The sequence below is a fragment of the Oenanthe melanoleuca genome, chromosome 2 (genome assembly GCF_029582105.1).
Source record: "Oenanthe melanoleuca isolate GR-GAL-2019-014 chromosome 2, OMel1.0, whole genome shotgun sequence".
Classification (NCBI taxonomy): domain Eukaryota; kingdom Metazoa; phylum Chordata; class Aves; order Passeriformes; family Muscicapidae; genus Oenanthe; species Oenanthe melanoleuca.
The window spans coordinates 144,558,526-144,583,127 of NC_079335.1; the positions used below are offsets into that span (position 1 = coordinate 144,558,526).

The 24,602-nt window shown below is 44.2% G+C and overlaps 1 protein-coding gene across 2 annotated transcripts in view; it reads right to left on the reverse strand.

Moving 5' to 3' along the window:
- Window positions 1–1,496: 1,496 nt before the first annotated feature.
- CRHR2 (corticotropin releasing hormone receptor 2) overlaps window positions 1,497–24,602 on the reverse strand; it is a 132,208-nt gene continuing 109,102 nt past the window's right edge. Inside the window, exons 9-12 of one of the 2 annotated variants that reach the window (XM_056485585.1) lie at window positions 20,738–20,823; window positions 18,135–18,270; window positions 16,854–16,895; window positions 1,497–3,677 (exon numbers count right to left, since the gene is read on the reverse strand). In XM_056485585.1, the coding sequence (XP_056341560.1) occupies window positions 3,537–3,677; window positions 16,854–16,895; window positions 18,135–18,270; window positions 20,738–20,823 (405 nt within the window). In that variant the 3' untranslated portion in view covers window positions 1,497–3,536. The remainder of the gene's footprint in view (window positions 3,678–16,853; window positions 16,896–18,134; window positions 18,271–20,737; window positions 20,824–24,602) is intronic. The other variant, XM_056485584.1, reaches the window with a different exon arrangement.

Below are 24,602 nucleotides of genomic sequence, written 5' to 3' on the forward strand. Positions count from 1 at the left end.
TGTGCCATAAATGATTATTTTGTTGAAAGGGACACACGGCTTTAAAAGGGATCACAAAGTAAAGAGGAGAGTTTTCCCTAGAGAGATGTGACTTCATTCATCTTTGCCTTCCTGCCAGGAGACAGCAAAGGAAGAAGTTTATTTTGAAGAGAGGAGACATGAGCATGTTTCTGAAACCCCTCAAGTGCACATGAAAAAAAGGCAGGAGCCAAACCTTGATCATGTTCATTCTTCCCTTGTCTTGGAGGCATGGCTGACAATACCAGTACAAGGATGATGGGATAATCCAGGTTGTGAGGAATCTCAGGAGGTCTCCAGCCCAAACCCCCTGCCCACAGCAGGCTCAGAATGCTGCTCAAGGCTTTATCCATTTGGGTCTTGAAAAATCTCTGAAGATTTTCCCAGCCTCACTGGGAAACCTCTCCTGCTGCTGTCTTTATCAGGAAAAACTTTCTCCTTGTATCTCATCTGGCCCTTTTTTGTTACAGCTTGCCTGTCCTCCTGCCTCCAGCCCCTGTGAAGGGCTTGGGTCTTTCAGAACCTTGAGGTACTGACAGGCTGTTAGTTCCATCCAAAATCCTTTCTTTGTTCTGAAACAGGTCCTCTTGCATCTCTGCACATGGAAAGCACAAGCCTGAGCATCTCAGTGTCCCAGTGGCTGATCTTGCTTTAGTTTATTAATATCTTCTGTGCTGGGGTCACCAAACTGGGCACAGCAGCTGGCTGTGGTCAAAGGAGTGCAAAGTAGAAGAGAATTAATAATTTCCCTCAAAACATGCCAGGTCACATGCCTGGTTTGGGTTGATTTCAGCATCCATGAGCTCCCTGGCTGCTTTTCCACACTGCTGCTCCTCAGCCAAGTCCTCACCTTCAGGAGAGGGCACAAATGGCCAAGAACTCCCCTTTGCTGCCCAAGACATCTGGGGAATGTCCCAGCAGCTCTGCTCACAGGTGTCCTGGATAATCACCAAACCATTAATTCACTGTTGAAAGCCAAGGTGAACATCACTCAGTGCAAATTCAGAAATGTTTTCTTGACATGAGGGTGTGTGGCTCACCTCCAGCATTTTTATCAAGGGCTGCCCAGGGAAAAGGGAAGTTTTGTTTTTTTTCTTGCTTATCTGTTTTTCTCCTGGGCTGATTTCCAAAGAGCTAAACTCAAATGAATCCTTTTCTGAGCAGCCCCATGCCTTGGGATGGCATCAGCAGCTGCTCTGGCTGGTGTTCCCAGGAAAGGTGAGCATTCTGTCATCCCAGCTTGGAGGTGCCAAATGGTGACAGATGTTAGCTCTCCACCTGTGGGACCAGAGAGTGCAGCAGAGACAGGAGCAGCACCACTGCTGTCAGGAAAGTGAACTGTGAACTTCTTCCAAAGTCCTTGCAGAGTCAAAAAGGTCATTTTTATTTTCTTCAAGCTGCACAATTTCCTTGGGTAGGTGTCATGCACAGAGGGAGATCAGCCACTTGACTTATTAAGACACAGACCAAATTGTCTTCACCTGTTTATTGGTCTTAAATGTTCTTAAATGAGTATTATTGTAAGTGAAACTAGGGGCATTGCAGCAGGAGCCCAAAACACTGGCACAAAGTGGGTGCCCTGGCACTGATACATTCCAGTGCTTCACTGAGGAAAACTCTAAAGGACCCCAGAGTTAACCATTAGTTCACTGCTTCAGCTGCCACATTTCTTCTCTACTCAGACCTGCTCCATGTCTGGATGCCTGCCACACTCCTGGCAGCACCAATAACCTGCAATTTCTGACAGAATCTGCTGCATTGCAAATCCCTTTTTCATCCCAGCATGGCTCAGAGCCAGAGCAAGCACAGAGATGCCCACTGGACATATTTCTAACCTGTATTCCTAACCTGCATCCCTCCCTTCAAACACAAGATGCCAGAAGCACTGACCTGGTCCTCTCATCAGGAACTCAAATTTCCTTCCTCCTTCTGTTATCTCTTGGAGGAACATGAATCCAAACGAGTTAGGAGAGGGAAAAGTTACAAAATGTTGTTTATTTAAATTTGCTGTTCATTGCCAGCAAGCTCAAATTTGAATAAGACTGAGCTGTCAGGACAGACATTCCCCCACCCCCCTCCCCCCAGCAGGGCATTTATAACAGTGTTTTCCAAGAGATTTTTCCAGCCCCTGAAAACTACAGCAACATAAATCTGGAGGTTTAAGTCGAGCTCATGCTGAAAAGTCCTATAAAACATCTGAAGAAAATTCAGAATAAAAGTGGAAAGAGAAAATTACTCCAGCTGAGGTGCAGGTGATGGAGAACATTTAACACATTTTTCTTACTGCTGTGGCAAAGCCCCGTGGAGAGAGCACAGAGGGACAGGGCTCCAGTGTAAGAGAAGGGAGGCAATTCTTCTTGCATTTAAATGCCCCCTTGGTAGGATTTTATCACAAGGTTGTTCTTCTTCCTTGGCTCATTATCAAACAGGATTTCCTTCCCTGATTTTAGCTGCAAAACCACTCTCAAGACAGGTGTCCTCTTCATTTCCACAGTAAAGAAAACGATGCCTGGTTTTATTGAAACCAACCCAGAGTAGTGTTTATTATTGAAAATATACAGTATTTTTGAACATCACATAAAAAGCCTGGTAGATACAACTGCTCTAGTTCAAAATGCTCAATAGATACCTTTGTGCAGCACGTAGCATTATCCTCAGAAGGCAAACATCTTCTTCTCATCATTATTATCTTTACAGTGCTTCCCTTTTATGTTTTTTAAACCCAGAAAAGTTGTCCTTCCCCACCCTGATCCTCTGAGCTGAAAAAAAAAAAACATTTTCCAAAGGCTTTGTGCTGGAAGCGTGGGGCTAAGAGGAATGAGAGTATTTTGTAGAGTTATTTGGAGCTACTCCTGTCCTTTGAAAATCTGTGTGAGAGCAGGGCATGGTGCTTGCCAGGCAAAGTGCCCTGTGTGGAACAGTCCAGCCATGCCCTGACAATTCCCAGTCTGTCCAAGAGAGAAATGGGGAAGGCAGATAACCTCAGGCTTTTCACACCACCTTTCAGACGCTCCTTTTCTTGCTGCCACAAGTTCTCAAATGACAGTTTTGCAGAGAAGAAACTTTTTACAAAGAAAAGAAGGAAGGGATGGGCTATTATACACCAAACTGTTGAAATCACTGGGAATCAATGTACAGGGTGAGATGGGCAGTGTGTTAAAAATAGTCTTTGTTCACCACAATATGAAAGGGGGAATAAAAACAAAAAAAATTGAAAGGAAGGAGGAAAAAATTGATTATTCCTGCCAGTGTGCTGTTTTAGACTTTGCACTGTGAACTTCCACAGGATGCAGTCAGGGTTGAACCTGTTCCTTCTTCCAATCTGTTCCACCACCACCGACTCCAAGAGGCTTTTTCCTCCGAGCAGCATCACGGACGTGGGAGATGAGACAGGGTGGGATCCTCGCTGCAGGAGGTGAGTGGGGACAGAGCAGGAGAGCTGGCAGAGGGCTCCGGGGTGGGAGTGCAGAGAGGAGGAGCAGTCTGAAGGCCTCGGGGCGCCGTGGCAGAGGGGGGTGTCACACGGCTGCCGTCTGTTTGATGCTGTGGAAGCTGATGCGCGTGGGGGACGTGGGGATGGACATGGCGCGCGCCACGCGCACCCGCAGCGAGTGGTGGTCCTGCCAGCGGTGCCACCTCTTCCTGGCGGCAGAGCGCACCTGGGGACACGGTGGGGAGGGAACAGAGAAATCATACAAGTGCCCAGCAGGTAGTTCTGAAACAACAGATGAAATGGTGTTGGCACACTTTGACAGAGACGCTGAAAACATGTTAAGGTTTGAGGCCTCTTCCTTTGTTTAGATGATACCAAAGAACCAACAGACATCCTGTCCCAAGCCTGGCAGGAAAGGTCTGAAGATAAGGGTTACAGATAAGAAAGCCATAAAACATGGTAATTTAGTAGTTCCTATAGGTTGCATGCAAATATTAGGAAATTAGTATGTTGTATTAGACTGGTTATTAGAAATTAGAATATTCATCATAGAAGAATACTTATTGTATTGTGAATGCGAAATCTCTCTCTTACCCCTTAGCTCTGATCTCTAAGCTCTCTCTTGCTCTCTCTCACCTCCTTGCTCTTATCTCTTACTCTCCATGCTCTACACTCTTTCTTATACCCACACCCTCATAATAAACTGCAAACCTGAAGAACAGATAACAGTAAGCTCGTGAGTCTGTCCAGTGACTGTCCAACAACCCAACCCCCACAGGGACAGACACAGGGGACAGCATCAGGGGACAGCTCCCTCTGAGAGTGCTGAGGGGAGCCACAGCACTGCCAAGGCACTGAAACACACAGCAGCTTCTAACTCGCTGATATTCTCTTGAGTATTTGGCTTGGGGGAAAAACATGGATTTACACACCTCATTGTTGGAGTCAGGGAGTTATAGTCTCTCTGAATTCTACAGAGAGAAATCAGAGTGCAGGGACTGAATAACTCTTAGAGTGAGTTCTGATGTTTTTAGTAAGTAAAAGGTCTGGATTCCACAGTAGCAGCTTGTGGTCTAGTGAAGGTTGCAAACATACTGATATCTTCAGCAAGAGGCTCCAAGCCCACAGTTGTAGACAGGACTTAGACATAATATATATATTATAGCTATAGTAAGAATATTGCTTACATTTTTTAGATAGAACATGACAGAGTGTATGTGTAGTGTTATACATAACCTGGTGTGCTAAGAAACCAGAATTCTAATAGGTTGAAGAGTCGTGGTCTGAGCTTGCATCTTAGCTTGTTGGAAAAATCCTATATAACAGTATGGATTGGGAGAGTTGGTGCTTTTAGCCACTTGCTTTTAGCCATTCTGGCTTCTAGCCATTCTGGCTATTGCTGCTGCTTTTGCCATTGCTTTTGCTATTGCCTGTTGAGACTGATGTGCTTTGTAATAAGATGTGCTTTGTAATAAATAACCTTTTTAGCTATTAGCTGCTTTGCTTATTTAGAGATTACCTGACAAGTAAGAGCCCAAGAGCTCAGAGCAGGAGCCTGTAGAACTCAGAGTTGGGTGCCTATAGAGCACCTGGAGGTCAGAAAGGACCCCCACATCTGTTGCCACACTCATACCTCATATCTGGTATCTTAAATACCCCAGAGCATTTCAAACAGTCCTAAACATTCACAACTCAATGAAGCACTCAGAACAGACAAACCTGACGGATGGTGCATCCGAGGTCTGTCCAAGATCTGATGGAATTCTTGGAGAGCCCCATCCCCATTGTATGTGAAGAATCACAGGGGATCTAACCAAGCAAGACAAGCACACCTGACCCAGCCCTGGCAGCCCCTCTGCAGGCACTGGAAGTTGCTCCACATCAGCAGAAGGTCATCCTCAAGCAGGTCAGATAAACCTTGAATTTAAGTGGTTTTTTTTGTTTCTTTTTTTTTTTTTTTTTTTTTTTTTCATGGAGCATAGAGAGCCCAAGAACTCTGGCTGAAATATATACATATATAAGCAAGAGAAAAAAAATGGAGAAAGGAGCCCTAAACCTCAAACACAGTGAGAGGGAAAGCCTGAAATACTCCTAAAATAAACCAAATCCCTGGCAGAGAAGATTCAAAGTCAGAACCTGGCATGAAGCATTTGGACCAATTTCTGGATATTCTTGTTGGTATCTGCTTACTGTGAGAGGAAAGCAATTCAGACCCCTAACCCAGGGAGATAAATAAGCTGACAAAATTAGGTGAGAGGAATCTGGGCCCAGCTTCCTGGAGAGTCCAAAGGCTGATGTATTAATGACATTTGGAAAGGATGCTGATGTTCTGCTGCCAACTTGAAATCTGGTGAACTTTGAAAGAAACACAGGGCCTCCTTTACCAAAACCACATTTTTTTACAAAGAGGGGTTATAAATAACATAATGTAGACATTGCACCTCAACTACTAACCTTTAGATCTCCTCTTTGACTAAGAGGGAACCAGTCAGTGTGGTCAAAGGGGATGATTCATCTCCTTCTAAAGCAGGTGTCCAAGAGAGGCCAGATATTTGTGGTTAGATGAAAAATACCTATTTCCTTTAATTGGTTATAAAGTGAGTCTAGACAACCAGCTCTATTTAAAATGTCTGGATTATAAATTTAGGTAATATTAACATCTAACCCTGGATATTTTTTAGTCTTTAATGCACTTGTTTTCACTGCATCCCCCAAAAGTAAAGGATTGTTTTTACCATGGACAATGGGAACTTTGGGTATTATCAGCAGTGATGCTGTTGGGGAGGAGACCCCAAAGGGATCAGCTGCCATGGGAACTGCACAAGGGCTGGGAGGAGCTTTCAGAGCCTTGAAGCCCATGCTGGCACAGGTTCTCAGCTACCAGCACCTGCCTGAGGTCAATCAAAGCCACCCTGGGTGTGTCTGGCAACACCACTGGTGCTGCAGGGAAGGTGGAGTCAAAAAAAAAGTTGTCCAGAGATGAAGAGTCACTTGTTTTATTTTCATTTCTTTGAAAGCTTGGGGATTGTCTGCAGGGGCTGAGTGAGGTCTGCACAAAATACAAGGGACACACAGAGTGCCCAACCCCACCTCAGGGCAGCTCAAACATCCTGTCTGAGAGTGCTCAGATGAGTTGAAGAGCTCCAGGATTGGAAGTTTTCCCAACCCAAACCACACCCTGCCAGCTTTAGGTGTCCCAGATGAACAGGGTGAAGTCCTGGTGGTTAAAACATAGAAGAGTTCACAAGGAGGACACAGAAAGGGGGAACTGCTCTCCCTCTCTTGGCTGCTTTCAGTTTTCCCATTTCAGAGCCCTGGGCTGTAGCACTGCTGCTGACAAACTGTGGTCTGGCAGCAAAGAATCCCCTCTCATCACAGCTTTGTCCATGAAACACACTCCACTGCAGGTTTATGAGTACCAGCCTGGAAAACAATTCTGCAATTGCCTCTGTGGTGCCTTTTCAGGGGAATCCTGAACCTGGAAATGTGGCTTTCCACCCAGAGCCTTTCTAGAATGCAGAGACTGGGCAGATCAGAGCAGAGGATTTCTTTCTTTGGTTGTTTTCTCAGCTGTCTGTGATCTGTGCTGCTGCCATGGTTGACATGGTGGTTTTAGGTCATAGCTTGGACTCAGTGATCTCAGACTTTTCCAGCCTAACTGATTCTGTGATTCTGTGGTTTAAGACAAGCAGCTGCAGATTTCTAAGGTGAAGGGAGGAGAAAGCCACACCGGGTTTCTTCTAATTTTGAATCAATGATTTGTTTCAATATAAATAATAATGTTTTTTTCACTTAGTAGGGGTCAGACAGGACCTAATGAAACAAAGAATATGAGGGAATAGAACTGCAGAAAGAGAAAAAACCCAATGAAAAGGGAAGGAAAGCACTGCCAGGAAGAGCATGATCATCATGAATGATTTGGAGATGAGAATGAGAACAATGTGGTTGAACAACAGTGCAGAGGATTTCTGGAAAAGCCTCTCATTATGAAGCAGCAGCTACAACACCCCTCCACCAGTTTCATGAAGGGGTTTGGCCAGGCTGTAAAATGAGCTGAATGACACAGTTTTATGAAACAGCAGAGCCAGGATGGATGGACTCAATCACAGACTGCAGCAGCCTGGACTGCTGACCACCATCCCCTTCTGACCAAACTGACCTCCCTGGCTCACTGAGCCCTCCTGGGAAAACAGGAGAAACACTGGAATGCCATGCCATGCTGTTGTACTTTTCTAGAAATTCACTCTTTGCAAACCTACCATGGTTCCACCTGGAATGGCAGAGGGATCCCTGCTCCTGATTCTGGATGGGAGGGAGGATATAGTGCACACCCAAAGGCAAATCCAGGAGCCAGAGTCCATGGGGGGAGGCACCTCCCCTGAAAGACTCACAATTATCTTACCCAATTACCACAGAATCACTGAATGGTTTGGGTTGGAAGAGACCTTAAAGTTCCTCTCATTCCAATCCCCTGCCATGGACAGGGACACCTTCCAGGCTGCTCCAAGCCCCATCCAAGTATTGGATCCATTATTTATGGATCTGCTCCCAATACAGACAGTGGAGAAAGAGAGGCAATTCCCCTGAGGGTGGCACTTGGAATCAAAGTGTCCTTTCTCCTCTGGGGACAAACCCAGCTGAACTGGATGCTGGGCACCTCAGACAAGTGGTTTAGGTAGCACATGAAGTGTCAGACCATTGCCATGGAAAGTGTCCCATGAAGACTGAGAGGCAGAGGGATGCTGCTTCTCAAATGCTCCTTTCTCTCCAGATGTCACTGAATGCTGAGATACTGTCAGAGAAAACTTTCCTCCTTTCTTCTGCAATGAATTTTTAATTTTTTTTCTGAGCAACCAGTGTGAAGAGATACTTAGGCAATGAAGCCAGATTAGATTTATCATTTGTGCTTCAAGCCAACCAAGTCAAAAAGAGCCACCTGGAGATAAAGACCTGAGTCTAAACAGGCAGTTGGCTTTTGTTTGAGGGTTTGAGACAAGATTTTAAAAAAAACCTAAAAATGCTGTCTTCTTGTACAGGTGGAGCCATTCCCAATGGACTGGGCACATGGAAATGGGCTCTGCACTTTCAAGTGTGATAGCAAAGCATTTTTTAATGACAAATTAATTAACAGCAATTAGTATGTAATCAGAGTGCAAGCAGAAGAGGTTAAGGTCAAATTTATATCTTGTACTTAAACTCAGAAACAAAATTCTAGGTTAACTTTAGGTAAGAAAAGAAAAAAGACTGCCTGTGGCTGCTGTAATAGTGTGTTAAAAGATACACACACACAAAAAAAAAAAAAAAAAGCTGTGGAAGATAAAAGAAAAAGAGAGTGCAAAATATCAACTATCAAACATGGCTGATAATATCTGTAAGAGCAGCCTCCTCTATCAAGCATTTCTAGAGCCAGCACCATGCCCAGAGTCAGCATTAGCACCTTTATGACCTGAGATTGCCATCACTGGCCTGTCACAGCCCAAGGATGCTCCAGGCATCATCAGTGGTTAGAGCTCCACAAGGAGTCCTGGGAACACAGATTATCAGCCTCACTCTGTGGAACTTTAGCTGCTTGAGAGGACCAGGATGATCCCTGAGCACAGAGCTGGGTGCCTGTGCTGACCCTTGGATTGTCCTTTTCTTGCAAATAGGTCCTGGATCTCCAGGTGAGGAGTTCTAATGCTCCCAGAGAGACAGGAGTGTCTTTATCCATGTTTTGAAAATAAACTACATCACTGAGCAACTGCTCCTGTGTCCTACCCTGCTGCTGTGGCTTTGCCAGGCTCCCACAGACCCAACCCACAGGCCAAGGGTGCTCATGTTACCATCACACAAAATACTGAACTCAACATCCCCATCAAGATCCCATCAGCAGTATTTAATCCTCCTGAGGTCAGGAAGGGATGTAGTCAAAACAACCTGCAGGGCTCAAAGGAAACAAAACCAAAGCTTGGGTAGAATGTTGGGTTTTGTATCAACAGGTACCCTACACCACACCACTATTTATGTAACATTGCTATGGGGTTTTTTCTGCCTAAAAAAATATCCTGCTTAATTGGTCTGCAATCTTCCTTTATTATTTTTTTTTGTTTGTTTTTCTTTGGCAGCAATTCTTTACAATCTGGGGATATTTTCACAGCATCTGCCAGCCTGGGATGTCAAAGTTTATTTCTAAGACTGCTGCAGTGCGATTTTGTTATCATAAATAATAGTTCAAGAAGCTGCAGCAATTCTGACTAATCATAAAGATTTGCCAGGCATTTTTGTGTGGAAATAAATGCTGCTCCTTTCTTCTGGTCCACAAAGGAGCAGAACTCCCCAGAGCAGAGGGAGGCCATGGTGCACCCAGCCCACCTCAGGCTCCTGTGGTTTTGTTGTGGAGTCACCCTCACATCAGCAGTGGTGTCATGAGGAGGAAAATGGGATGGGGAAGGACCCTCAGAGCAGATGAAATTAAATTTTAGCCCTCTAGTCCACCTCTATATTCATATTTATTCAGAGATTTTAAGGAATGGTTAATGCATCTCCTTTGGGCTAAGGATGAATAATGTGGAGCCTGCCTGGGGTGATGGGCAGGGGGATGAGTAACCATTCCAGGGGTGACTCAGAGCTGGCAGCTCTAATCAACAGCCTCCCAGGATGATCAGATCAAAGGGAGCCACTTTGAGCTTAATAGATTTTGAGAGACAGATGGTGCTTGGCTAAAGGGTCAACAGAAAAAAAAAAATTAAACAAAGTCATCTTTGCCTAGCACCTTGTTGTGAGAATAATTTACAGTGGCATCTGATCTATTCCTCTCTGATGATGCTTCCTCCCTAAGCCAGTTAATTGCTTTCCCTTTTAGAAGTCAATTCATAGATGGTTATTGATATTGGTCAGGTAATTCTGAATCTGAGTCCTGAGCTAAGAATTCAGGCTCTAAAAGGATGTTTTCAGGCTCAGGTCTGGCTGGTTATGTATCCATCCAGGATATGAATAGAAATGAAGGACAAGCACTTTATCATGGACACAGAACTCCTGAGTTATAGGATTATTAAGGTTGGAAGGGACATCAGAAGGTCCCACACCATGATCACAGCACATCCAGTGGTTTTATCCAGTTCTGAGATTATGTCTTATCAAGTCATTTGGAGCACAAACAAGGACACAGATCTCAGAACACCTTTGAGCCTCTCTTCCAGTGCCTAAACATCCTCACTATTACATTTTTTTCCCTGTTTAATCAGGACTTGCCTTGTCCCCTTAATTCAGTTTCAGAGTGGAGCAGCCCTCATCAAGCACCAGCCCTTTACAGATGCAGGTTGTTCTCCAGCTCCTCAGCTCCTGCTCTGGGATGGCTGTGCTGGCATCCCCACCATGGCTGGCAAGGCTTGCAAGGATCACAGAACTCTCTGAGGGATCTGGTGCTAATTGGAAATTGCATGAAGCACCTAATGACAAGGATGAGTGATCTCTAGGCAGGGATTCTTATTCCTCCATTATCTTCTTGTTTCCACCATCACTGCTGGGGCAGAAGGAGTGGAGCCAGCCCTATTTGGATATAAAACACTCTGAATGCACTCTGTGCCTCTCTCTGAAATACTTCAGTTTGTCTCAGGAGAAAACCAGAAGGTCTGGCTAAAAGGTAGACACAACACCAGTAAGGGAACTGGATGGAAAATCCATCTTCCCTTAAAGCAGCTTTGTCTGGAATCAGTCAAAGGTGGAAGAGAAATGCTGGGAGTGCTGTACCCATCCTCCCCTGACAGAGAGTGACACTAAAGAACTGAAAGGAAAATCTGAGCTGCAGTGAAAATTGTCCAGCAGGAGCTGTGTGGGAATGCTTTCCTCCAGCACAGCTTCATTCACAGCCATTCACAGAACCACAGAATTGACTGGCCTGGAAAGAACATTAAATCTCATCCAAACTCACCCCCTGCCTGGGCAGGGACACCTTCCACTGTCCCAGGCTGCTCCCAGCCCTGTCCAGCCTGGCCTTGGACATTTCCAGGAATCCAAGGCAGCCACAGCTTCTCTGGGAACCTGTGCTGGAGCCTCACCACCCTCTGAGGGAAGAATTTCTTCCTAAATTCCATCTAAACCTGCCCTCTCTGTCAGTGTGAAGCCATTCCTCCTTGTCCTATCACTACATGCTTTTGTAAAGTCTATCCTTGCTCCAAAACTCTCCATCTTAAACTCTTCCTTCTTTAAATCCAGTATTATCTGAAATTAAATTCAGTCTTGTCATCTGTAAGTTGACTGAAAAGAATTTGAGGAGCATCTTGTTCTTTGCAGTCATTGAAAAAGAAGTTCACAAGCTGCATTCACTCTTCTGAAGTGGCATTCAACACAAATGCACACAGATTCTTCATTATGCCAGTTTTTATAACATCTCAAATTCTCAGAAACCTCTCATTGTCAATTTTCTTGGAAGTCCAGAGATGCTCTTTTCCACTTGGATTAAGTGAAATTTGCATATTTTTGCCCTCTAGTATTTCTCTATGTAAAAAATAAAAAGCTCTTTATTCATAGTCTCTAAACAAATTAATGAGTCAAGTGCCAACGGCCTCTTGTGCCCATCCATGGCACACACACTTCAGTCAAAACAGCTTCAGAATTTTTCTGAAGCAATAAAACATAAATAGCTGTAAATTTTTAATCTAATCTTATTCTCCTCCGTGGAGTCACTACAATAATTTGTTATAAGGTGTAAAGAGGGAAGGGAACAGAGCTGGGGAAGAGTCTGGAGCTCCAGGAGAGGCTGATGGAGCTGGGAAAGGGGCTCAGCTGGAGAAAAGGGGGATGAGGGGGGATCCTGTGGCTCTGCACAACTCCCTGACAGGAGGGGACACCTGGGGGTTTGGGCTCTGCTCCCAAGTCAGAAGAGACAGGACAAGAGGAAATGGCCTCAAATTGCAGCAGGGGAGGCTCAGATTGGAAATTTGGAACAATTTCTTCCCTGAAAGGGTGGCCAGGCACTGGAACAGGCTGGCAAACAGAGTGGTGCAATCCCCATCCCTGGAAGTGTTCAAAAACTAGATGGGAACGTGGTTCAGTGCAAGGCTTGGCAGTGTGTGGGTCATGGCTGAACTTGATGATCTTAGATTGGTTCTTTGATTTAGTGAATTTTTTATCTCCAGCTCAGGGGCCTGACACACCCTCTCCCACTGCAGCCAACAAAGCCAGTCCAGGAGCTGTTAAACACAGTGTTCTGTGGAAATGGGGGCAAGGGAGGTGACTGCATTCCCAGTCAAATATCTATTCAAAAATGAAAGAAATCCTCTTTGAAATTCTTTGCATGGACTGCAATTGAATCACTTCACTTTTTCCCTTCAGTGATACCACATTTGTGAGGCCAAATCACTGAAAATCAGGACATTTTATGGTGGTACCAGGTGTTACCAAGGTGTCATTTCTGGTTAGACCTCAAGGTATGTTTGCTTAAATCAATGGAAGTCACAGAGAAATTTCCAAACTTCACAGACAGAAGTCAAAGGGACAGAAACTTCATAGAACAGAATCCCAGAATCCCAAAATATCTCAGCTTGGAAGGGATCCACAAAGATCATTGAGTACAAACTTTGCCAGCTCTGTAGGCAAACTCTTCTTTGGAACAGCCTCCCACATCCTGAGTGTTTTTAAGGTGCTGGTTTTGATCTTTAAACCCAGTTTTAGTTGCACAGAGGTTTTTGAAGCCACACAGCCCTGCTCAGATATTGTGGGAACTGACTGAGGGCTACAGCATAAAGCTACCAGAGCCAGTAGAATTTTTCCTCTTTATTTTCAGGACACATGGTTCCATTTCCCATGACTCTACCAAAATGCAGCCTTAAGTAATATTTCTGCCATTTGCTCAGATTCCAGTAACTGCTGTTAATGCTTTCTCTGTACCCAAACCAAATGATTTTCACATCAGATTGAGAAACAGTCTCAACATTTACTAAGTCTCACTGCAAAATCTCTACGTGCACTTTAAAGCACAGGCAGTAAATTCATTGCACAATTTCCTTTCCTCATAAAGGACTGGGGTTAATTGTAGCCTCTCCTTATTCTGAGAACATTAAAATCCAGCACAACTGTGCAAAGGCTGCATCCAATTCCAGCCCTGACAGGGAAGGAATTTTGCATGAGTCCCTCAGTGGCTGAAAACAACATCACCTCTGCTCCTTTACTTCCTGTTATTCTCCTTCCTCAAAAATATTTCCTGATGAGAAAACTCAGTGGAATCACACACTGAGCCTGAGGAAAAAACCCAGATCAGGGGTTTTAATGTGGTTACCTGGGGAGTAGAACATCCCTGCAGCCATTCTTTCACACCTGAGGAACACACAATGGTGTTTCCTCTGTCTCTCACTAAATGCAGCAGCTTTTAGTGCCACAGCAAAAGGAAACACGTAAATTGTGAAGGGACAAGTCTCCCAGACATGAAGCACTCACTGAAGATCTCAAGAAGGATATTTTGGGGTTTTTTTTTGAGGGCAATCCATAATTTTTGAGCTCTACTACAGACAGTTACTGGCAGTTTGTAAGTACCCAGTGGGATGTGTATCAAATAGGGGGTGGAAGAGATGCAGCTGAGATCACAGCATTATTGAAGCTTAAACTGATGGATTTTCCAGGTTTTTGCTTGTGTCATCCTTCAGAGCACTCCTGGCACTGTGGGGGGAGAGTAACCTGATAAAGACCATTACATGCATTTAAAGAACTCAGCTCTGCTATAACTGGAAAACCTGGAGTATTTAAAACATTCTGAGACAGGAGCTTATCAGCCCATATCAGAGAGACAGGAACATCAGGCTCACTGAAAATATAATAGCAAGGCTTCAGTGATACCTGTGAAGCTTTCAGGCTGCTCCTCACAGGTTATTTTCCCCTTTTTGAGCAAAACCTGCTACCTCATGGGGACTGAGTGGCATTGCCTTCCTCACCACTTCTAGTAGGGATGCCTGGCTGGGAGCAGCTCAGCTTTTGAAATAGTGTACTATAAAATGCAAATTTGTGTTCTGGACAATGCAATTCCACACCCAGAAAGGTCTGAAAATTCTCTGAGTTTGCTGCTTCCCTCAGTGCTGTGCAAAGCTGAGATTAAAACAGAACAGGAAATGTTATCCTTTAAAAGCTTTGTGACATTCCAAAAAAACATTGTCACAATACATCAAAAGGAGTCCAAAGCTTTTTCACAGTTTTGAAATAGACAATATTCTAATATTTGGAGGCTTGGACTTATGTTTCACCTCAAAGAAGCAGTAAGAGAGTTGCCATGGTTTAGTCAGTCAAGTGGAAATTACACAGCAGATGTCAAAAAATGCTACAGGGAAGATTTCCCTCCCAAATTCAACTTTTTTGGGTGCCCACATGCCAGGAGGGTGTCTTGGGCATACTGGGAGATCCAGCCCAGACTGGAGCTGCTCAGGTGAGCAGATAAAGGTGTGTGTTGGAGACTAAGCTGATGTAAAGCTTAAAAAGCAAAAAGGTTGTATTGACTGGCTTGAATTACTGACCACAAACAATTTGAGAAGCCCCATTGAATCCCATTTCCCAGTGAGATGTGAATGTTCCCCAGATCCTGTTGGATGCCTCAGATCTGCTGCAGCCTCCCCAGCAGCACTGGATATCCGAGTTTGGGAAATGAATCAACATCCCAAGCTGGGTGTCTCAGCCTTGGACTGACTCCCTCAGAAATGCCCATTCCCACTGTGACAGCAGTGTGACCCAGCTGGAAATCAGCTCTGGAATCATTCCAGATTCCCCAGTAGATTGTTCCCAAGGTCTAGAAGTGCAGGAGGTGACTCATCCTCCTTTGACAGGCTCGATGATGTCTGAACTCATCAAAGCTACAGGAGATGGGGAGCTGGCTCATGGCTTTGGACAGACAGCTTCAGGCTGCTGAAGGGAGAGAGATATTTGGATATTTCTCCCAATAAGAAGAGCTGAAAGAATGCCAGAACAAAGGAGTGAAAATCTGCTGTGAACAGCTAACAACTGGAAGTGGGGTGACAGAAAGTCCTGACTGGCTATGAGATCACATGGCCTGGGTTCCCCCTGATGGTCACTGGGACACCATGAAGAAAAAAGAAAGAAAGAAAAAAGACATTTTAAAAGCCTGCTGTCTACAAGAACATTCTCCTTCTGTTTAACAGTGCAGACCTGATGAATATGACAAGTAAAATCACAGAATATCCTGAGCTGGAAGGGACCCACAAGAATCATCCAGTCCAGCTCCTGCACAGACCCCCCAACATTCCCAGCCTGAGCATCCCTGGGAGCAGTGTCCAAACACTCCTGGAGCTCTGGCAGCCTTGGCTGGGGCTGTGCCCATTCCCTGGGGAGCCTGGGCAGTGCCAGCCCCCTCTGGGGAAAGAACCTTTCCCTAAAATCCAACCCAAACTTCCCCCGACACAGCCTGAGGTAAATGTAGTTCTATAGGCACCTGTATTTTGCAGCAAGATTTAAACTCCCTACTTTTCAAGAGGCAAATGGAATGGTGACAATTTATGGAAGGAAAGTTGGGAAGAGAACTGAGAACTCTGCTGCCAGGATATAAAAGTGACATGTACTTAATGTGAGAAAACTGAGCTTCTTCTTGTCAACATCACCTCAGAATTAATGAGGAAGAGGGAAAGTTCCTAATGTAAAATAATACAAAGAAACACAATAAAAATAAAATTTGAAAAAATAAAATATTTAAAATAAAATACTGCTGCTTTGAAGCCATGCCCACTCTTTCTCATAGCCCACAACGAAATTAAGAAGCAGCACAAACATAGTTTATACCAATATGGCAGAAATAGTGATATATAGATTTAATTTCTGCAGAGACTAAAATTTTAGCTGGATAAAGACTTTAGTGCAGGTAAATGAGACACTGACAATGTAAGCAGGGGAAAGATTTCAATCTCTCACACTTTGGAGTGGAAGTCAAACACTGAGGGATATTAGTGAAGCATTTCTTGCTTGATTAGCAGTACCTCATTAATTAATTCTGATTTAATCTGTTTTCAACCCTCTTTTCTGAATGCAACAGGCACTGATCCCCCAGACATAGTGACCCACATGGACAAACTCACTCAGCTCAGCATGGCACTGTAAAAATGAGTCACCTGCAGCATATCCTTAACAAGAGTCCAGCTCAGAAGTAATTAGCTATTGCCAGAAAGAATGTTTTTAATTAATGAGAAACTTCAAAGAAGTCTTAAGATGAAGAACAGAAATTTTACAGTCTGACAAAACTTCTTTCCCTTGCCCTGACCTCACAGGTAATAATCTGAAACTGATAAAGTTTTGAGGATAAAGGCTGGGAAATTCAGGTGCACATGAAGAGCTTTCTACAAGAGACTGATGGAACTGTGACCCCCTGCAAAAACATCTCAGATCTCAGTAATCAGGCACTCAAACAAACCCCACCTCCCAAGGGTGAATTACTTACCTCACCATTCAAGAAGCAGTAAAATACTGACACAAAGAAACCCTGGAAAGAAGAGAAAGCAGGCAATTATTAGGGAAATATTTTAACACTTCCACTGACAGAGGGGATTGTCCCTGCAGCTGGGCTAAAACATCTCTACAGCAGCCAATGTCTGAGAGCCCTCAGAGGGGCTGTCAGCTCTGGGGGACACTCACAGGGGGTGTCAAATGGCTTTAGATGGTCTCAGGAGGGCAAGAGCATCAGCAGATGGCTCAAATTCACCTGAGCTCAAATTTTGTTGAGATGATGAGCAACAGCAGATTAAAAATGCAATCAATATTAGGGAATGAAAAGTGTGGAATTACTTCACAGGTGAAGGCTAAGGTTCTTTCCTTCACAGGATCAAAGGGACATTATTTATTTTGGATATTCAGCTGTGATTTCTGGTGGGATGCAATCAGTAAAACAGTAACCCAAGCCTAGATCTGGCTTGCCAGCTGTATGTTTGTACTGATATCTGGGTATCAGAGCACTTGTTCCTGCACACTGGAGGTAAAAACATCCATGTCAAACAAATTCCCACCCAGTTCAAGAGGTGAAGCTGTAGGACACAGCTGGGCAGAAAGGAGTGGCTGAAGATCCTTCAGTTGTTTTTAGGTTTGTGTCAGGTTCACAGAGCTGGGGCAGATCACATTCCACTCCTTTTCCATCCTGCCAGAACTCCAGTTAAACTCGGGGAGGGAGGAGATGGGGCTGATGTGTGTCTGAAACACTGTCCCTTTCCTCCCAGTTCAACTCCTGAGCTCCACCAAAAGTTTGTTCAGTGATCCATCCCTTGAAACATGAATGATCTTTGAAGGCAAAATATTAGGAATTTCTCTGAAAGCAGCTGGTTAAAGTTTTGTTGTCTGCCTATGGGAGTGTTTGCTTTAATTTTCTTTTTGACCCACTAGTTCTAAACTTACACTCACCACGTCTTTTCTTTCTGAATCAGAGAAAATAGTTAAAATAAATTCCTAACATCCCTTAAAAAACAACCACATCACATAACTTCTAATATTAATTAAAAATTTGGCTGTTGGCTGCACAGAACAGCACATAAACTTGTCTGGAGACTTTTACAAGCTGAATAGAACAGCAAGTCCAACAGGCAGGAGCTGCTTCCCTTTGGCTTAGCAACACTGAGTCCAAGTGGACCTCAGGAGGGGGATCCTCATCCTCTCTCAGGCAGGTGGAATGAAACATCTTCTCTCTCTACTGGTTTTATGGGAGGAGCTGAACACAGTATTCCTGCTCTCTTACCTGAAAAGACTGAAGGAAGGAATTGAAGTAGATGAAAACAATCTGGGAGATGTCATCCTCGCCAGGGTTGACAAAGAAAAGCATGTAGGTGATGCCAAGCAGAGGCAGGAGAACCAAGGTGGCCTTGACTGCCTTCCTGTGGGCAGGGAAGAGACAACAAGTGAGCACAGGGAAGGAAAACTGTGTTGGGAGTGGGAAGGAGGAGCAGTGACAGCCTCCCTGCCTGTCCACCTGGGGAGAGTCCTGGCAAAGCCTTTGAATCCTTTGAACTCCAGGGGGTGAATGGGAACCATATTTATATTTATTTATATTTATATTTATATTTATATTTATTTATATTTATATTTATATTTATATTTATATTTATATTTATATTTATATTTATATTTATATTTATATTTATATTTATATTTATATTTATATTTATATCCCTCTCTTTCATTCCCTCTCTTTCCATTTTCTTCCTCCTTTCTGTCTATCAGCAAGGCTTGGGGTTCTCTGCAGGTTTGGTGAGTGATTTCTGACACCTCAGGGAGATGTGATCAGTGCCCAGCTCAGCTGAGACCTGCTCTGTGCCCATCATTTCATTTTGTCTGCAGTGTGAACACTTCCTGCAACATCTGCCCACCCAACTCAGGCTGCTCAGGCTGTCTCAGGAATCACAAACCACAAAGCAGGCTGAGAATGAGGAAGCATCAGTGATTAACAGATTTATTCAGGGCTAATCCTCATTATTGGTGCTGTAACAGTGTCTTGGGGTGGCAGCTGAGAGCAGCATGTCATTGTACAAACACAGAGGCTGAAATTTGGCTAGGTCTGTATAAATCTCTGCATAATCCCACAACAGGATCAGATAGGCAGATAAAGGTAGGCAGGTAGATATCAGGGAGATAAACACAGGCAGGAGAGCACAAAGTCACTGCAGTGCCAGGATAAAGTGCCAGGCTCAAGGAACAGCTCCCACACCATTTAATGCTGCCCAGCAAAGGGCTGCACTGCTCTGCTTTAGCATCAAAGCTGGCCCCAGGCTTTGCTGGAATTCTAAAGGTTTCCATTTAGGCTGTGGAAAAGACAATTCCCTCAGAGCCTGCAAGAGTAAGATCACTGTCATCTGCTGCAGATTGATTCACTCTAATGTCTCTAATGTTCCCCTGCAAGATGCAGAAGGGATAAAAATGTACTGAGGGATTTTTCAGGCCAGTTTTAGTTTTATGGCATGAGGTTTGAGCAAGAAAAAAAGGTATTTTTCTCTTCATTTCTCAGGAAATGTGCAGAGAAGGGTCTGAACATCAGACCCTGCACTAACTTCACTAACAAAACCCTGACAGGAGTAAAAAGAAGGAATCAGGCAAAACAACAAAGCCCATCACTGCAGCAAAGCTGCCTCCAAAGTCAAGTGCAGCCTGATCTGAGGACATCAAGATGCAACTCAGCTTGATATGCTGAGTTTTTATCCAGAAATGAGTTAGAGTGACTGATCTCACTGCACAAAACCTGTGCCATTTCCTGCTGCAAGGACCTGTTAGTCCTGAAGTCCTCCAGGTATCTTGCAAGATACTGCAAATGCCAAAAGAAGGGCACCCAGCATCTCCTGGTGTCTGAGGATTTGCTTTTAGACTGTTCAGGCTGATCTAAGCCTGGTGTCTGAAGGGGCCAGGCCACCTTCCCTGCTGACTTTCCCTTTCTGCCATCCCAGTGCCTGGGGGGTTATGCTGGGTGTGGGAACTGATTTACCTGAAAAGCCAAACCCAAATGAAGGTACTGATTAGCTGAGGATCATTTCTGTGATGAAGCCAGTGAGTGGTTACACCAATTCTGGCAGCAGCTGAAAGGAAGGGGCACAATCACCCCTCATTCCCCTTCCCTACATTTTAAATGGTGCATTAAATACCTGTATGCAACATTAACCACAGAATCCCAGAATGGGTTGGGTTGGAAGGTTGAAGATCATCCATTGAAGTTCCATGGGCAAGGACACCTCCCACTATCCCAGGCTGCTCCAGTCCCTGTCCAACCTGACCTTGGGGCACTTCCAGGGATCCAGGAGCAGCCACAGCTTCTCTGGGCTCCTGTGCCAGGGCATCACCATCCTCACAGGGAAGAGTTTCTTCCTAATATCCATCCAATTCTACTCTCTGTCACCCCAGACCCTTGTAAATGATTTCTCTCCATCTCCTTGCAGGCTCCCTTGAGGTCCAAATGAGGGCACCCCAAAGCCTTTTCCAGGCTGAACAATACCAAATCTCCCATCCCCTCCCCACAGCAGAGCTGCTCCATCCCTCTGCTCATCCTGGTGCCTCTCTGGACTCTCCAGCAGCTCCAGCTCCTCCCTGTGCTGGGGATCCCAGAGCTGCAGGCAGCACTTTATTTACACCTGTGTACATATAGAAATTGATGAATTTGTCCTCACATGAGATCAAATCCTTCAGATTTATTATTATTATTATTATTATTATTATTATTATTATTATTATTATTATTATTATTATTATTATTATTAGTCTAATTTATGAATTCCATCAACAGTAGCACCTGGAAAGACAAAGACAGGAAAGGACAGGACAAAAAAGGCAGAGTTTTGTTAGAAGGAATCACAAGCTTACCTGTACTGGATTGTTTCTGAAGTGGTTGAAGCTCTCAGCTTTGTCATTAAAATCCTAACTATGTTAAATAGAAATACAAAATTTATCTGGAAAAGAAGGGAGAGAGAGAAAAAAATTGCAACCAGTCAGTAAAATAATGGCCTACAGGATGTGATATGCCCTAAAAGGCACATTTCACAGTTTCAGTCTGACTGAAAACAGCCTTTTGGCTTTACCCCTGATTGCAACAGGCTCAGAAGTTTACTAGAAATACCAGATTATACAGCAAACATCCAACAGCACTTAATGTTTCCAAAACAGCAGTGAAAATGGAGTACATCATTATTGCCATAACAAGGAGATTATTTCTACTCCCTTTTCTCCTTTTCTGGGTGCAATGAGGAATTGAAGGTGAGATTGATGGATTTGCCACTTCCCTTTTCAATCTGCTGAGCTGGGAAATTATTTGTGCTGCAGCCTCAGCACTGAGAATTGATATTTGCTCTAATTACTGTTGTAGCATCTGCTAGTGACTTTCCTGCATAGTGCAAACAGGAGATTAAAAAGAACCAAACAAACTGAAGAGAAGGTTGATCTGTAGACTGTTGAGAAGGTTCAGAAGGTTGATCAGTGGAAGGATTTGGCTCTCCAGGTTTGGAGTTGCATTCAGAGCATAAAGTAAGAGCAGCTTACAAGACATGGGTCTGTCCCAAAGTTATCAGAACTACACAACTGCTGAGGTCCCAGCACAGCTTGTGAGAAAATATGTACCTCAAACACAATTCCAGGTTCCCAGGGTTCCAGGCATTTTTCAGCCCATGAATGGAACAATTCTGTGATTGACATCTGAATATTTACAAACACCACAGCAGAGCTGAAAGGTGCTCTCAAAACATTTTTTTTCCCCTGTGCTATGGGGTGTATTTCAATGTTTACATCTCCTGGCATCCATCAGAGCATTCCCTGTGGCTCCTGTTACATGGTTTGGAACAAATGGAGCAATAAAACACCTGAGCAGACAGTGGGAGACTGGCAGCACTGGGAATTGTGTAAACACACTAGGTGAGATACAAAAAGGCTGTTCTGGGAGTTAACATGGCATTTTTGGAAATTATTTCCTTAGCAGAGCAGGGCCCTGGGGAGTACAGGAAGTAAATAAAACAGTGCAGCTTGTGTGTTTGTTCTCCTCAGATTTGTTTTTGTCATATGAAGAGTTTGAAGTCAACTGGTTCATGCTTTATTTATCAGAGACAAAAACAGCTCCATATCTGGGGTTTGAGTTGGATCTTAAACTCACACTGGTGACTGCACACAAAGAGAAATCTTCAGGCAGCATCTGCTCAGTGGAAGGTGAATGGAGGTGACCTCCACAGAAAGAAAACCTCCCCCTCTGAAATTCTGCTGCTAAATCTTGAGGTTCTCTATCAGCTCAGAGCCATGTTTGGGTTATTTTTCCAAGGATGCAAAAAAGGCACCAGTCCAAATGTGCCAGTTTTGCAATTGTAATGAAAAGTGCCAGACTGAATTACAGATTCCTAGGTAAGAGCAAATTCCAAGTATCAGTTGGACTGATCACATGGCATCATTACCATGATGAACTGGGCTGAAGAAGGCATTTCAAGTTCCATGAGTCCTACTTCAATGTGACAGCATCCTGCCACCTGAACTGGAAATTCAAATTGCCACAGCCTGCGTCAGGAAATCAGGGATTCTGGCCTTTTCTGAAATTCAGTTGCAGAGGGGTGCTTCATCAGTGCAGAAGAATTGCTAGCTGAAAATTCTGGGAGTTTTTTCATCAGAGTTATGTCACTCTACAGAAGTCTGTCTGTAATTCTCCCAGTTGAGCTGCCCAAGCCCAGAGCAGAGCAGCACCCGAGGCACCCCTGCATGCCTGCAGTCTGTGGGTGGCACTGGCACATGTCACACCAAGCTGGCAAGAGAGCTCAGCTCCCTCCAGGAGCACCAGGAAGGCAGGTTCAGCAGTGCTGCCTTTGAACAAACTGCCCAGGTGCCAGAGAAAACCCTGCCAGGACATTATTTCCAATTCCATTTCCTAAGAGAAGGAAACAGCAGCACTGCCACTCAAACTGAATCCTCCTCCTGAGTAATCTCAGTCTGAACTTCAGAGTGACTTTCACTCTGCTTCTTCCATTATTGTTTTAGTGTTCCTTTAGCAGTCTGCCTTTACCTACAAACCAGAGAACTGAGGTTTTTTTACAGGCTGGTGAATGGGGCAGGTGGAAGGAGAGTACCCTGAGCTGGAGGGAAGCTACTGGAATGGGTCTCATGTACATGGCCAAGAGGTGATGGCTTGGATGGAGAGGACCAGCAAGTCAGGAGAATCCTCCAGCCTTTTCAGTGCATAAAGGGAGGTTAGAAAAAGAATTCACAGCTCCTTCTGGCTTCAGAATCTTCATTACAATGTGTAAAGCTCCTTCAAGGTTTTGTTTTCCACTTTCTCAGAAATTTCTCTGCCCAGCTGTTGCTGCAGCAGGACAGGACATGAGTGCAGCCTGTTACACACACAGCTCCTGCTGCTGGTTTCATCCCACAGTTTCTATAGGAAAAGGAATAACTGATTCTTCCCCATTCTAGATTTAGTACCTAAGAGAGAAAAGCCAAGTGACTTGGCCTTGGCTATAAATCAATTCCATCCCAGAGTGAGGATAACAAGAGCAAGAGCATAAGGAACTGAGCTGGGTTGGCATCATTTCTTCTTAGACTAAGCAGTTGGTTATCCCAAGATCTATTTATATTCACTGGAAAGAAATAGAAACTTTTCAACAGTGGTCCATCTGACATATTTTAAATGAGAGGTTTTGGATTAATAGATAATGGGCTTGAAGCAGCTGCCCACAGAAATCTTCCATTGATCTTCAGGTTGTCCAGGATACCCCACATGAGCTTCAGTGAACTGAATGGGGCTGTGTGGACAGAGGTTCTGTGACATTACAGTCTATGGAAGCTTAAAAATGTTTGGAGGCATCAACACTTTTAAGTCTCTATTAAGGTTTCTCTGAGACATCTTTAAGACTTGGATAGGGTCACTCCTACAGTGCAGATCTTAGCAAGCAAAAAATCCAAGGGAAAAGATGAAAATGTGGTCACAGCAAAATACTTAGTTTTGGTTTTGCCTTCTAAAAGCACATTTCAGTGTGTTCACTTTTAAGGATTTCTTTAAAAAAAAATCTCACTGCATTTCAGAAAGACACTTGGCTCAGCAGGGCCTTTTAGCAGCACTCAGGGAGGTCTGACCTGAAGATCAGATTTCAGTGCATAATTAGATGGGGTTTTAATTGTCCTTGCTGGGCCTGAGACCGCAGCTCGTGGGGATGATGGGGGAGTTTGCTCAGGAAAAAGGACAGGATCTGGGAATCAAGCAGGGAACTGCTGCAAGAGCTGAAGGCTTGGAGATGAAAATGGAGCTGTTTCCTCAGCTGGAGAGAATCCATCCAGCTCTGGTGGCCAACCTGACTGATTTACAGGCAGACAAGACGAAGCCTCTGGTTTTGTTCCTCAGATAGATCACAGTGTTTCAGGGGAAGAAGGGTCTCACTCCACTGCAAAGTGAGCTTTCCTAGAAAAGAGCCTAAGTGCTCTATAGACCAAAGTACACCATTATTTGTCAAGGACTTTTTTGTTATTATTGCAGCTCTGTTCAGCAGATTAATTGCTCAGAGCTGGGCAGCTCTACCCAAACCCACACATCAGTTCCATAAATGGAGACTCAGGAAAGGTCATTTAAGAGAGGTAATGATGACAGGCAGTGCATCATTTTTATTTCTCTTTAGACTAATTTTCTATTTTCATTCATTTTTGTTTATCTGTTTTCTGCTTCCTAATGGACAACATAACTAAGGGTTTTTACATTGACATTTTACTGGTA